Source organism: Medicago truncatula, chromosome 8, assembly GCF_003473485.1.
Source record: "Medicago truncatula cultivar Jemalong A17 chromosome 8, MtrunA17r5.0-ANR, whole genome shotgun sequence".
Taxonomy (NCBI): Eukaryota; Viridiplantae; Streptophyta; class Magnoliopsida; order Fabales; family Fabaceae; genus Medicago; species Medicago truncatula.
The window spans coordinates 23,766,951-23,782,436 of NC_053049.1; the positions used below are offsets into that span (position 1 = coordinate 23,766,951).

Sequence of the window (15,486 nt, forward strand, 5' to 3'; positions counted from 1 at the left end):
AAAAAATTGTAGCGTGATTTTTGGATATGGGTGTAGTACTGTGTTGGGTACGAGCTTCATCGTGGCACCATTTTGGCAAATCGTGACACTACTTTGACAGCAACCTTGTTCATTTTGTTGGGTAAGCTCGGTGAATCTCATTGAAACCAAAGGAGGGAACTTTCAGGGTACTTAGATACTAAATGTTGAGGATCTTTGGTGAAGTTCAAAGCTTCAAGATGTGAATCTTGGATAACCAAAAGAGAGGGATCTCGGGGTAGTTGCTCATTTAATCATTTAGTTCAGGTTTTGAAGATGTTTTTATTAATATTATATTTTGTGTTTTCCTCTCTCCTTTAAAATAGCTTAATTGTTAAAAGACCCTACTCAACCCATGATCTCAGGTCATCTTATAATATTGTCCTATGTTAACAAGAATTAGTATTGTGTTTAGGAGTTTCTTGGTAGTCAAGTTTGCTCAAAATTGGGTTTTAAGGGTCTTTGATTCAATTCAAAATGCTGCCAACCATGTTTGAATTGAATCATCTTTTTACTCAGTTGTCTTTGGTTTTCTGAAGGTTTGATTAGATTCAAACTTATCATGGGAGTTTTTTAATCGATTCATTTGACCTTTTTGGTATCTGGTCATTGCTTATTGATTTGTATCAATGTTCATTTAATCATATCAATCTTCCTCTAGATACCATGATCCGTTTCAAATCCATGCTTATACAGATTTGAATCGATTAAATCTTCATCTGGAAAATGCTTGATTTGATTCATAGTTCGTGACATTCGTATGAATCTTCATAGCTTTCAGATCTCCTTTTGTTACACTATTTGAATTGATTCATACTTCATGTGATTCGATTCAAATTCGCTATTGTGTGGTTAAATTAACTCTTTTTACTCACACTCATATATACCTTTACACACACGTTCCCATTCATAGAATCAATTTGCAAATACACTCTAAAATCTTCAAACCCCCTCTCTCTACAACTTCTTTAGATTAAACACTTCTTCTAAGAACTTTAGTAGGTTTTGAGGTCTAGATTGTTAGGGTATTATAGGATATTGTAAGATTGGTTTCTCTCAAGGATCTTAGTGGATTTATCTCAAGGATCTTAGTGGAGCATCATGGATCTAAAGAAAAGGAAGACACTTTTCACCTCCAAAGGTAATTATGGGGGTTGTTTCTCAACAATCCAAGATTCAAGGAGATCGAAGCGGAGGCATAGCAAAGACGAATTCTCAAAGTAGAAGTTCAAAGGATTGCATGCAAGCTTGAGGTTCGAAGATCTTATGGCTGTCCAAATTCAAGAGGTTTTGAAGATTGGATCTTGTGTGATTGCTTAGCATAGAACATTAGGAATCGAAAGAATCTTTGTATTCATACACTTGTAAACATTTTCATCATACTAGAAGCTCGTAAATGATACATATTCTTCTACGAAGAGAGGACATATCCCTAGTGAGGAAGAAAAGGGAGAACCTCTATAAATCTCAATGTTTTTCTTTCCCTTATCCTTTTACTTTCAACAATTTAATTGTGATATATGAATTTCTTGAATGAAGTAATTACCGTTTGATTATGAGTGTTAATTTTACATTAACCTAACCTAAATCTCCTTGATTAAGGTCTTTAAACATTCAACGTGTCCACAATCAATCTTAAAAATTAACTTCTCAATGATTCATTCATATATTATGTGTTCCTAGTCTTTAGATAGTGTGTTTTGTTATCAATTGTTTTGGTTGGAGATAATTTAGTTTTATGATTTGAATTATGCATTAATTGTTAAGTTGCCATTATTATTTATCCCACAAATTTAAACTTCATTGATGTGAGATTTTGAGTTACCAAATTTATATGTTAAATATATATATATATATATATATATTATGTCAATTCATGGCATGCAGGGGTGAGGTGTTGCTAACTCCAACTCATTTAGCAATAGTCTAAGTAAAGATGAGGTACAATAGTTCGTTTATTATAATTTATAACAGAATGCTTTTGTGACTAAGATTGTGATTTTTCCCAAGAGGCCATTACGTTAATTAACTGTTTTAGATTCCAAAAAACAGTAATATTTCATGTAATATATATTTAATACATGTGGGAGTACTGTTTCTGCTTTAACAATTACGTGTTCAAATTTCGAATGGCAAGTTAATATCGTGTTTCCAACAAGTTCAATAGTATGTAACAGGTTTTCTTAAAATAAAAAAAACAGTAGGTAACAGGTTGTTAGTTCATAAGTATATATTTTTTTGATGAAATTGTCTTGAATAAAAGTAGAAGTGAACTCCCTAGCATGGAGAACAAGCCTAAAATAAAGAAAACAACTTCTAAGTTTGCATGTATGACACACAAGAACATCTCCAACAATTCGGAGGCTCTATTATAATCTTTACAAATTTCATTTAAAAAAAAATGTCCAACACTATTAATAATGATAGACAACTAAATTTAGTTAAAATATATGAGGCACAATTTAAGCATGATTTTTATCTACAGATAAATAGACATTTACCTATGAACAATGCATAATTGGCAGTAAAATTGTTGTCTTCCGGACTTTTACCTACAAAAAATAACATTTAGTGACGAATTTTATCCGCAGGTAGAAATGTTTTTTTTTTTTTTTTTGCAAATTTTGAGGCCACTCTAAGTTTGCGCAGAGGGCCTTATTACACTTGCACATGGAGACCTTGACACATATCTCTCAAACTATTTATATTTTCTTTGCAAGTTTGTTCTTGTCTACGAATCTGACTGTTGCCTTCTTAGACGAATATGTATTTGATGCAACTAACTCTCAAGTTTCTTCTGGACACTTCTAATATGGAAGTTATTTGAATTTGAATGATTTAGGCCTTCGAACACTGCCATAAAACAGTCTTTTTTAGCAACGTTTTTGATAATTTTCGAAGAGATTTTTTTTAGTGTACATGTCGAACTAGACTATAAGCTTATAACCCAACTTTGAGTGACAACTTTTTAAGTATTTTCGAATGAGTAATGATATACGTACAACTATTTATGACAACTTTTATTTTCTCCTTTCTCATTGGTCCAAAATAATATAAAGAAAAAAAAAAAAAGGAAGAGAGAGAATAAAAATATAATGTGAGTATAAGAGAGAAAGTTGTCAAAAAATTAAAATATCATTTCTCTTTTCCAAATATTCCTTATTATGGTGAATTCAAGCCGGTTTCAAGGCCTTTTAAGCAGTTCCCTCTTTTCATAATCATTTCTATAATTCATTACAAAACTCAACTAAAACATAAATAAATTTACTAAAAAAAAGTGCAAACCACTCCTAAAATACACTAAAAATATGGCACGACAGACTGTTGTCATAACTCCAAACCTAAATAGATGCTTGTCCTCAAAGAACATACTTGTTAAATAAAAATATGCAGTAAATTAACAAATCTCCTTGAATAATAAAAATCTCAAAACGGCAATGGGACCACCGGTGTTACTTGCGCATTCTTCCTCAAAAAATACTTATCTACCGAAGACTTTAGTCTCGATAGGTCCAAGAAAATTACCATAAAGATGCTAGCTAAACACAAAGTTTTCACTCAAGATCATTAATCCTCTAATCATGGATTAAGGGAAGTCACTTAATCAACATACACATGCCATTTAACTATAGGATTGAAGACATTTTAAACAACTAATTAAAATTAGAGTTAAATATGTTATTGGTCCCTACATTTAGCGCGATTTTAAAGAATGGTCCTTACATTTTAATAAATGTTTTTAAAATCTCCACATTTTTACTCCGTTAGTACAATTGGTCCTTGCCGTCTATTTTTGATGACTGGGCTAACGGAAGATGCCACATAGATGTCGTTAGCCCAGTCATCAAAAATAAACGGCAATGACCAATTGTACTAACGGAGTAAAAATATGAAGATTTTAAAAACATTTATTAAAATGTAAGGACTATTCTTCAAAGTCGCGCTAAATATAGGGACCAATAAGATATTTAACCTTAAAATTAATACAAAAAACACCCACTTTTAAGGATTTAAGGTTAATAACGTGACTTAAGCAAATATGGGACATTTACGGAAATAGGCTAAATAGAAGTTAGATACCTACTACTTTTCCCTAGGATAATAAACAAACTAATCACCAAGCTGACATGCCAATCAAACTAGGTACTAGGAGAACTATTTATTTTTCTTTTAATTTTTTTAAGAGACCATACTTTTACGGATTAATGGCTCTATATTTTCATTTTTTAAAACAGACGTGTGTCTCTTAGTTCTGTAGTATCCCTACCCAAAAGGTAGAATGTTGCTAATTTCATATGCAATCCCAAACTTAATATTAAACAATGACAAGGAAATTAACGCGTGTACCTATTTCCAAGGAGAGTAAGTAAAATAAAAAAAAAAATGAACACTTAGTACAAAATTTAAGTGTTGATGACACTTAAATTAACTTAAAGAAGTGTTGATGGCAAATATCTGAAAAAGAATTTAAAGGCATGATTGGATCATTTCTATACTTGATTACAAGTAGGCCGGATACAGTCTCTGCAGTAGGGTTATGTGCAAGATGTGAAGAGAATTTTCAGATACTTGATCGATATCATTGATCTTTACCTTTGGTATAGAAAGGTACTTTCGCCCATCAAATAATAGAACTCATCGGGCGAGTCAGGGCGGGTTACAACCCACTTGGCTGGCATGGCAGATCTTTATTGGAGAAGAAATAGCAGTTTGCCTAGCATTTCTAGGGATTATTTAAGAGGTTAGAAATAGGGGTGGACAAAACTCGTCCCAACCTTGCAACTGAAATAAACAAGGAAAAAAACAGGGACAAAAATTAGGGGCAGCACAAAGACGTTTGCTTTGAGGACAAAGATATTTTATTTTAATATTATTTTTATATATTAGTTTATAGAGTTGTCATACTCCACTGCACTATATGTTTTCACACAGAGACTCGCAGTTTCTAATTTAAAGTCTGGGTGAAAATATAGAGTGCAATTGAGTGTGAGTGTTATAAATTTAGGTTCATGTTATGAATTTAGTGTGACTGCTTTGCATTATTTAGGTTCATACTATGGATTTGGTGTTTATACATGTAATGTACTTTGATGGTTTATTTCCACATATGGTGGCATAGCAAATATCAAATTTGTGCGTTGAAATGTAAGATCCTGATTTTTCTACTTGTTGATCCATTGATTCATGTTCACAAAGTTGTTGTGTACATGGATGTTAAAATCAACAAATGAAATTACAATTTTGATCCTGAACCTTGTCTTGGAGGTCTTCATATAAATTAGAATGGTTCTTTTATTGAGTATAGGTCTGTTAAACTATAGGAATTTTGATCGAAAACAATGACTGTCTTGATGAGAATATATAAATGAACCACAGTTAAGAACCTTTTATTGGGTATAGGAATTGTTGTTTTCAAAAACAATAATTGTTTAGTTTTTTTTTTTTTAGAAAAATAAGCTTATAGCATTTCATTAACAATTAAATCGATTATACAAAGTGGTACATCATTATAAATACGGAAGCTATGTGAGGAAGTAACTGTCTGAGCTAATTTATGGGCAACTACGTTCGCTTGCCTCCTCGAGAGTTTGTTAAATTTGTGGAACAAAATTGTATATTGCTATCCATAATAGCTTCAGATTCGGTGATATCTCCGGCGCCTCGATTAAAGTAGTCAGCCACTCGCTTCGAGTCAACTTCAAAATCCACATTTGATAGCCGTAATTCATTAACCCACCGCATAGCATGATACAATCCAAGAGCTTCTTCGATATCCACTAAGCACATTGGTGAGAACCATAAAGTTTTGGCACGCACGGACTGCCCCTCTTCATCATGAATGCATATTCCAATACCACACCTATTCATAGAAGTCGAAAAAGAGGCATGGACGTTGCATTTCACTCTTCCACGCCTCGGTTTCTACCACCGAACATCTGCAATGCTGCTGTTCACATTCTGCACAGCTGATGGCAGCGTAACAGCAGCTGTTGTAACAGTTTGCTGCACCATTTGCCTCTTTCTATTGGCAGATTTCCAACCCTCCCATAAATGCTTTGCTCTTTCAATAATTATTTTAGTTGGAGCTATGTATATGAATTATTCTTTTATTATAGGAATTATTGTTTTGAAAGAAACCTTTGTCTCACATTGAATGCAAAAGTTTAGGTTATGCAATTTATAAATGCGATAATTCATAAATCAATTGTCTTAAAGTTCTTAGCGAAGATGCGGTGTTTGTGTGATTGCTCTTAAACCGGTGTTATGATCCAACTCAGTGAAGCTCAACAAGAGTACCAAAATTGTTATTTAAAAACCACAAACAATGCAGATTTTAAAATTTAGGAGACAAAAACATGTCACTTTTAATTGAAGACTAAAACCTAATTTTATTTAAGAGAAATGAGACATGAAAAATATATTTAATCCCTTTATTTATAGTCGACATTTTTATTTTGGATCAAATATATTTTTGTCTTATAAAAAAATGGTTTTAGTTCCTCTTTTAAACATGCATTGTGTGTTTTTTTCCCTTACTTTTTTAAATCATGTGTGGTTCCTGTTTTCTAAGTCTCAGATTGCAAAAGTGTATTAAAATTGTTTTTCAAAAACCGCAAATGATATATATTTTAAAATGAAAATGCTAATATGTGTTCTAATGGCACATGTTACTGAGTTACAAATGTAGAGACAAAAAACATGTCACTTTGAAACGAGGGGTAAAACTAAGTACATTAGTTAAGAGACAAAATTATCAACTATTTTTATAATTTTTCTTATCAAATGCTGAAATGTATATAATTTTTACGATGATGATAAGGTTAAGCTACAATTTCAGGGAAGATAGCCAAACATGAAAAAGAAGTAAAGCTTTGCTGGATGAATAGTGAGGAACAATATGGCAGTGGCAGCAATTATAAACCTATGGATAGGTCAATGGCCACTGCTTACCCACAATATCAAAGTGGATTCCATCCTCCTCCTCCACCAATGCCCTGTTATCAGTATAATAATTATGGTTATATTCCTCCACATTATGATCCTACTGTTGCCCCTGAGCAATATGGTTATCCTCCACAACTACCTTACTATTAGAGTATTAGTATTAGTGCATGTTTGGATTGGTTGTGAGATTGTTAGAATTACGGTGAGCCATCATGATTTTGGCAAAGGTTAGAGCTTCAACAATCCAACATTAATCCAAACATATACAGACACTGACATGTCGACACCCCTAATAATTTGAGAAAATCACATAGTTCAGTGTAATTATAAGTGTCGGTGTCAGACGCAACACGTGTCCGACACCGGGACACGCCTTAACCGAGGAGTGTCCATGCTTCATTTCTTGGTGTATTTTTGGTTAAAGATGGAGAAATATTTGGTTTTGGTGTAAGTCCTAGGTATCATACTATCATATCATAAAGTTGCTTAAAGTTATGTCACATTAATATGATTAGGAACCCCTTTTTGTGAGATTCGTAAAATAGTAATGCTATTATTGTGAACCTAGTTGTTTTTTGAGGGAAGAAAGAACATAAAGGGGGATTTTCTTATCATGGAAAAGGTACATATACCTACTCAAAATTCTCAAAATCCTCACAAAGTTATCAATCCATTTGCCAAAAGGTAACCCAAACGATGCCACCTTTTACCAGCAATGATATATAAACATATTTACAAGGGAAGTAAGAACAGAACAGAACTATGGTGGCAAAAATAAGCACCTTAATGAAAATCTAAATGTTGTTATAATCACCAAAATTATACTAGTTTCATTGTGATCCTTGGGTAAGTCTATTCGTCTCGTTTTGGTTACCGAGAGTTTCCATGAGAAGGGGTGGAGCATACTGTGCTGTCCCTTGGTGTTCTTCAGAATCTTGGCAGAATGAGAGAACTATTGTATCAATTGACATCTCCACCACTGCAAAGAATAGTGTTGCAACAGTATATCCAAGAGCCCAGCATACCTGCATTACAATACACCAAATATAAAAGTTCTGACAATAGTTTTAGAATTCACATTTGATGGTGAATGCATGCATGATTTCAATATATTTTGTTCTAATATTACAAGTGAGAAAAAAAAAATTATGTTACGTTTCTTATGTTCAAGTAATCAACTACTTTGAAACAAACAATGAAATGGGGTCTATTTGTTCAACATTAAATAACATACATTGCGAGAAAGCAGCTAAGTTAGAAACAGGTAACTACGTGCCATTGTTTGATTTGAGAACTTGATGCTGATGATACAATCATCTAGATGTAAGTTTTGTCCTTATGTAGATAGTTTACGAGTTCCAAGTATTCAGTCCATTTTGTCAAAAAACATAGAGCCCATAAGCCCATTAGTGTAAATGTATATATACTCTTGTCTCTCATTTGTAAATAATGAAAAGTAATTTAAAAAATTTCTTTTATGGCAACATGTTTTGTTCCTCAGGTGCACGTTGACTCCCACCTCCGGCGCACCATTGCCTCGCCACTTCTGGCCAGCCAATCAAACGCAGCACTGAAAAGAATTCTCACGCACTGCCAGTACCTCCATCGACCCTGTTCAATTTCGACCAGATATACTCTTCTCTGCCACATGTCTGCCACCACAATTGTAATCACTGTTATGAGCCTGCCCCAGTAGTCAGTTTCAACCACCATCGCTGCCGGAACTCCGGCCAGCTTCCATGAACCACTACTGTTTGTTGTGCTCTTATTTGGTTTTTCAGACACTTCGTTATGCCTAAAAATGACTAATTCTTACTAATCCAACAAGTCGGTCTCTTTCTCTGGTTTCATATCTACTCCTAGCAGTGCAAAAGAAAAATTAATGGGCTCCTCTGACTATGGTCCATGGTCTAAAGCTGTTCAAAAGTGGTGTTATTGTAAGAAAAAAAAAATTAATGGGATCCTCTAATTATGGTCCAAGGTCTAAAACTGTTCAAAAGTGGTGTTATTGGAAAGGGGTTTAAGAATTGAAGAAGGACAAGGAAACTTAGGAACAGAATGATGATCAAAATGTTAATGCCAGTCTTATAATCCGTCTCATCGCAACATCTACACCAACTAAGAATCTTTCTGTGTGGTGGAATCAAGCCAAAAATTTTAACACCAATGGCTTCAATGCTTATAATACTCTGTTGATGACAAATTAATCAACCTTCGTCAAAGGGTTCTTTTACTTCAGTTTCAGCCAATGCTCAATGTAGCCCTAGAGAAGAACAAGGTGGTGATCATTGAGGCAGCATCAAGGCATCTCACCCTACAAGCACTTACTGTCATAGGAAGTGGGCACACAAAGGAGAGGTGCTTCAAAATGAATGGATGTCCTCCTCGTGTTACTCTTGCTCACAATGTCGACATCTTGCCTGAGCAACCAAAGGAACCTCGTCCTAACAGCAGTCTGTCACCCTTGCTTGGAAAATAAGAAGCTTGAGATTATTGTTAGATCTAGAGTTAAGGGTAGATATGTTGGTATGGCGTCACATGTGAGCTCGTCTGGATCACACAACTAGTTCATGAGCAAAAATTTATTGAGGTTTTCAAATGAAGTTGTTTTGCGATATTTAGGTTGCTCTTCATATTGCTTCCAACCCGATTTTTACAAAGGAATAATCATTGAAGTGGGTTGTCATTTAGTTAGAGAAAAAGTTATATCTGGTTATATTGTCACTAATTACAGTTATTCTAATATTCAACTAGCCGATAATCTCACCTAGTCTCATGAGTTATCGAACTGAGTTTATCGGAAACAAGCTCGGTGCATATGATCTATATGCTCCAGCTTGAGGGAGCGTGTTAGAGTTCTAAGCATAGAATGCATAAGCCCGTTAATGTATATCTGTGTTTATACTCTTGTAATCTTTCATTTGCACCATACAATTTGATGGTGCAAAGCATGAGCTAATGTAGGATCAAAATGGTTTTGAACTATTCTTGAGTTTCAAAACAATGTCTAATTTCTAAAATATATGGATTTGACATTAAAATATATGATTATAAACAAGACATACCACAACAGGGAAGAGTGGGGATGAGGTCTTGTTATGGCCAGAACTGTACTTGTGTGTGTCTAACATGAGGAATGCAAACACGGAACTTGAGAGGCTGACACACAGTTTTCCAAGGAACAAAATGACATCTCCGATCACATTAAGACGCCCAATCTTTAGAATGTTATTCATGATCAAATCTGTTGCTATAGAAGACGCACTAAAGAAACTGTTGCCAGTTATAGCAATCTGCAAGCATCAAGAAGATAATCACAGTTAACATCAGAAAAGTCAAAACAATATATATAACAATCTGCGGGCATCATAAAATTATGCTTTATGGTAAATAATGTAGATTAACAAAAGTTACCATGATATAAGCATTTCGATTTACTGATTTGATTGTCCACTCAATACACCTGAGAAAACATTGAGAAGATTGGTGTGCAGCCTTGCCTATCCAGCTGCTATGCATATGGCTAGATACTTTTAGTTTGCGACGAAGAGATTCAAGCAAAAACCGGATTGATTCTACAAATGACACTATCAGAGAACCAAGAGCCACAGATCCGAGACTGTAACGCATAAGCCTTTTCATGGAGGAAAAGACTGACAGAAATGGAATTTCATGCTGCATTGAGAAATATAAATTCCATTTAATGACTTGGACAACAGAGAAATTTGCAAGTATCAAAATTAAAAAGCTTAATCAGTAGACGGTCTTGTTCAAGTCGGCCAAAATAAATACCCGCCTCTGTTTCTTTTTAGTTGCGTTTTATGGTTACTTACACATATTAAGAAAACTATTAAAATATTGTTACTTTTGATGGGAACACGTTATTCAATATTAGCTCAAATTTGCCGAGTTGTTGATGTAAGCAGTTCAGCAATCTGATTATTAAACACATTTTTTTATATCTGTCGCACAATGAGCCGTGTTTTAATATCGTCATAATACATCTTTTACCAATGAGGAAAAACTTCTGAGCCATATAGCAACTTACAGATGTTTCACCGTGGGCCCAGTAATAAGAGGCGACAGACCCAGCAACCACTGTTGAGGAGCTTGCTATGAAAAATTGTGTGGCCCAATAGCACCCAAATAGGTGAAAAAGTATGGAAATTCCAATATGTGGTGTGTAATGAATGCTATATCCACAACAGCGGTCACAGTTCACCCGTTTTGCCACAAGATCATACGTGCAGCAGTTAGAGTTGCAGTCGTTCTGAACAATCTGGCCAGAGCTGAATAAATGGAGAGCAGCTGAAGTCCAAATCATGTAAAACACGGCAAGAATAGCATATGGGATGATTGGAAAAATTATGAGTGCTTGAACTTCTCCAATTACTTTTGCAGCAACCTGTGAACAAAGTTAGAATTATACCAATTAAATTGTCTGACTCAGGTAATTGAAGGAATGCAGCATAATTATTTCAGTTATTAGTGGCTTGAACACTGTTGTTTTTCGACAAGTTATGTTTAAGAGTTCTGTGAAAATGTTGTTTAACATTGTGTTAACTGGATGTGCAAACTCAACGCAACACATGGAGGTAGGATCACAAAAGTGGCAAAAATAAGAAAATAGTTTAATGAAAGGAATTCTGCATCATCAGAATCATGCTATGTATCTTAAACCAGCACAGAAAGTTTTGAGAAATCAAAAAACAATAATAAGAAAATAATTTAATAATTGGATATCACAAAGTGATGCTTGCCTTGAGGACAGATGTTGCCATAAGGATGCGCCGTACAATAGCAATTGAAGTGAGAACGGAAACAGCCATGACAACGGTCATAAGTACAGTGACAGCACGTAGATGAGTTAACTCCTGAAAGTGAAATCATTTTGTTAGATGTATACATGCAAAATATTGTCCAGTCATTAAAGATTTGAGAAAACTTCAATTCTTTTCCACAATAGGATGTTACTCACCCTCCCAAATACATTAATGTAAGGATCATGCTCACCAATGATGGGAGAAATAGCATCATTTCCAATCCATCCAGCTGAAAATTTGTAAGAAAAATCAACTCAGTATTAATGTTTGATTGACGGACGGTTGCCCAAAATCCAGATAAAGAAACTAAAATATTACTACCTCAGTCACAAAATAAGTGTTGTTCTAAGTCTTTGCAAATAGATTGAGAAAAGCTGTAAATGAATGAAAGAATGCTGCAATTTTATAAAATTATCCTTACTAATCATTGTCACAAATGTTTAGTGGAGTATGATGGCTTGAAAGCGATGTAGACAATATTGATTTGGGGGTAGAATTGGAAGAAAAAAATTAATGTCACATCCAAAAAGCAAAACGATACTCATTTTTGGATATTCTTTATATTCTAAAACGACACATAATTTGGGACAAATTCGCTAAATAAGTTTTAACAGAATAATATAAGAATAGGTTTAAACTAGAATAACCAACAAGATATGAACAGAATTATAATTATGGTCAAAGTTCAATCTACAAGAATAAAACTGAAAATCATCAAGCATACTCCACATTACACATAAAACACGTAGAACGTAGAAAAGAATAAAAAGTTAATTCAGAAGGATGTTCATATTTATTTTTTTACAACGGTATAACGATACTTTCATAAGAGGGCACATATTTGACTCTAGAAATACTGAAATAGGCCATGAGAGATCCTAACCTTTTATGTAGAAGAACATTGTGACTGCTATTATTAGAACATTAAAGAGAACCACTGTTATCCACGGCATTGCAGCAACAAAATGCCGGATCATCATCAGCCAAATCACAGACAGAAAAAGAGGTAAAATCCCTCCACAAACAATCAGCACAGGCCATGCCTTTCCTATGTCAGCCATGTACCTCTGTAAATACAAATTGAAACACATTTTAATTCTACAGCCTACAATAATATACATGACGCTGAATATGCATAGGGTCCCTGCCACGATTTTTTTGCTTCCTTCAATTTCTTATCTTCTCTTTTGACACTAACATACAATGTTGATATTGCATTGTTACGCCTTCCTTGTACAAAGTTACAATCAGAACACCAATAAAAGTAGTAGGAAGTTGAAAAAATTTAACCTTCAAGACAGCTGATCGAGAATTAATAGACTTGTGAATTGATTTATCAATAACAATGTCTTCATTGATGCTAACTCCACCCATCTGCTCCCAATGCTTCAGTGATGTATTTGATGGTCGAGCAATAAACTGGCAACTCCAGTAAACTAGAAAGAAAAATACTCTTTCAGAATTACACGTTGTCGAAAGGGTAAAAACATCAATGTGCACCAGTTTACTCACCATTTACACTAGGAAATATAACAGGATAACATGGACCCTGAAGTTGAAGAGAGGAGTTTCTCATATCAGGTGTAAGGAACTGATAATAATCATAGTCACTCTTGATCCAATCTTCCATGGAAAGACGGATATCTCCTTCAGGATAATCACACACCCATTTAAGAGAATCATCAGCAGGAATAGGGCATTCCGACAAGCATATGCTACGAGCATTGACTAGTTTGAATTGGCTATCCTTCAATCCAGTCTGATAAACTTGGTTAGGATTCTGCCAATATCTGATCTCCAATTCACCAAGGCCGGGATGTGCATGCTTGTCACCGCACACATTACCTTTGTAGTCCAGCCCATAAGTAAGCCTGCAGTAAATCATATTGCTAGTGAGACACTGATATAAAAAAAAAAAAAAAAATTACATAATTTTCACAACAAAAAAGAGAATAAAAATCATTTGCCACATCCTGCTACACATTCAAGCCCTACTTCCTAGTATACGGGCCTGCTTGAATTGGCTTATTTGAGTTTACCAACTAGCATAAGCACTTCTGAGACTGTTTGGGAGAGACTGTGTTAACTGCTTATGACATGTTCATAAGCTGTTTTCAGCTTATTTTCATAAGCTCTCCAGGATAGCTTATAAAAACAGTTTGACTTTATTTTATCTTTTGTTATATAAAGGGCATACACATAAGCACTTATATGATAAGCTTTTCTACTATAAACTCTTAATTAAGTCGTTTATCCAAACAGGGCCCAAATTCTTAACCAGCCATTATAGCTAACCAACCAAACAAAAAGATTGATCCCTTCTTGAACGAGTACTGTAATAGCTAATAGACCCAGTACATTAGTCAAAATCAAAAATTAATAATTTGACATAAATGTTGAATAAAATCATAATTTCATGCAATCTGAACTGAAGCATCATCCTTAATTAAGTAAAATAATAAATGACTAAAAAGAGAAAAATTGAAAATCATGGACCCCTAGGAAGAAAAATGCATCCATTTACAAACTTTCCTTAAAAATAATCTCAAATAAAAAAATAAAAAAAAAACCCATCAAGAGAAAGTACCAGATGTATTAAAATTTGCAATAAAAATCAAAACTTGCCAATTGCAGAAACACCAAATAACAGAAGAACATACACACAATGTTGAACTTTTTTTACCTAAGTGGGTTTCCTTGGTTAAAACCAAAACTGGAATTAACAATCATTGCAATCCAAAAAGCAATAAAGAAAACAAGAGCAGTGATATCTCTACATTTTCTATTATGCTTAATGATTCCACCACCCATTTGAGTAACTCCATCACTTGATGTATAGCTTCCTATCACTGCACCTAATGGACCCCTCATTTTCAATTATCAATCAACTATGTATATGCAAATTAACAAGTTTTGCTTCAATGAGTGTAGTAGAAGATGAAGAAGATGAAAGGGGTTAGTAGAGAATGAGGTAGCTAGGGAAGTGTGAAAAGGGTGTGTGAAAAAGCAAAGTGGTTTAGATTTGGGTTAATATAATGAAAAAAGAGATTAATATTAAGACAGAGATTTTCTAAAGTGAATGTTTTTTTTTTCTTTGCTTTTTCTTTTCCGTGTTTTGTGTGCTTCTCGAACACATCTAACTAGGTGTTTTATTAATGTTCCACTGGTCTTCTTAAACCGCAAAGTGCAATATTGTGTGCGTAATGAATGTATCATTACTACTTCGTCATTTTTATGGAAAACTTGTGGGACATATTAGATGATTTAGTTGACTTGACACATATATCAATACATATTTTTTATATTTAATATCTTTAATTATATATTTAAAAAAATTATGAAAATTTAATAATTTGAAAATATTCATCGAGACGAATCCAACAACATCTTATATGATACTCCCTCCGTCCCACAATACTTGACACAGTTGACCTTATTACGCATGTCAATGCATGGTTTTGAGCTTAAATATTTTGAATTATATATTAGAAAAAATTATGAAAATTTGATATTTTGAAAATACTCATCGAGACAAATCTAACAATATCTTATATGATATTATTTATCTTTGTATATTAGTAGAAAAATATGGTCAAAGTAAGTTAGGTCAAAATTACACATTTTCAAATTGATCATCTATTGCGCGACGGAGGGAGTATTATTTATCTTTGTATATTAGTATAAAAATACACTCAAAATA

General features: G+C 33.8%; 1 protein-coding gene across 1 annotated transcript; it reads right to left on the reverse strand.

The window, feature by feature from the left end:
- Nucleotides 1–7,551: 7,551 nt before the first annotated feature.
- LOC25501237 (choline transporter protein 1) lies at nucleotides 7,552–14,901 on the reverse strand. Its single transcript, XM_013589951.3, has 10 exons — nucleotides 14,470–14,901; nucleotides 13,299–13,657; nucleotides 13,077–13,222; nucleotides 12,670–12,853; nucleotides 11,942–12,015; nucleotides 11,724–11,837; nucleotides 11,012–11,368; nucleotides 10,378–10,638; nucleotides 10,029–10,256; nucleotides 7,552–7,988 (listed from the first exon to the last, which is right to left on the reverse strand). Exons 1-10 carry the CDS (start codon nucleotides 14,655–14,657, stop codon nucleotides 7,794–7,796), a joined length of 2,106 nt encoding a protein of 701 aa, XP_013445405.1. The 5' UTR covers nucleotides 14,658–14,901; the 3' UTR covers nucleotides 7,552–7,793.
- Nucleotides 14,902–15,486: the final 585 nt, after the last annotated feature.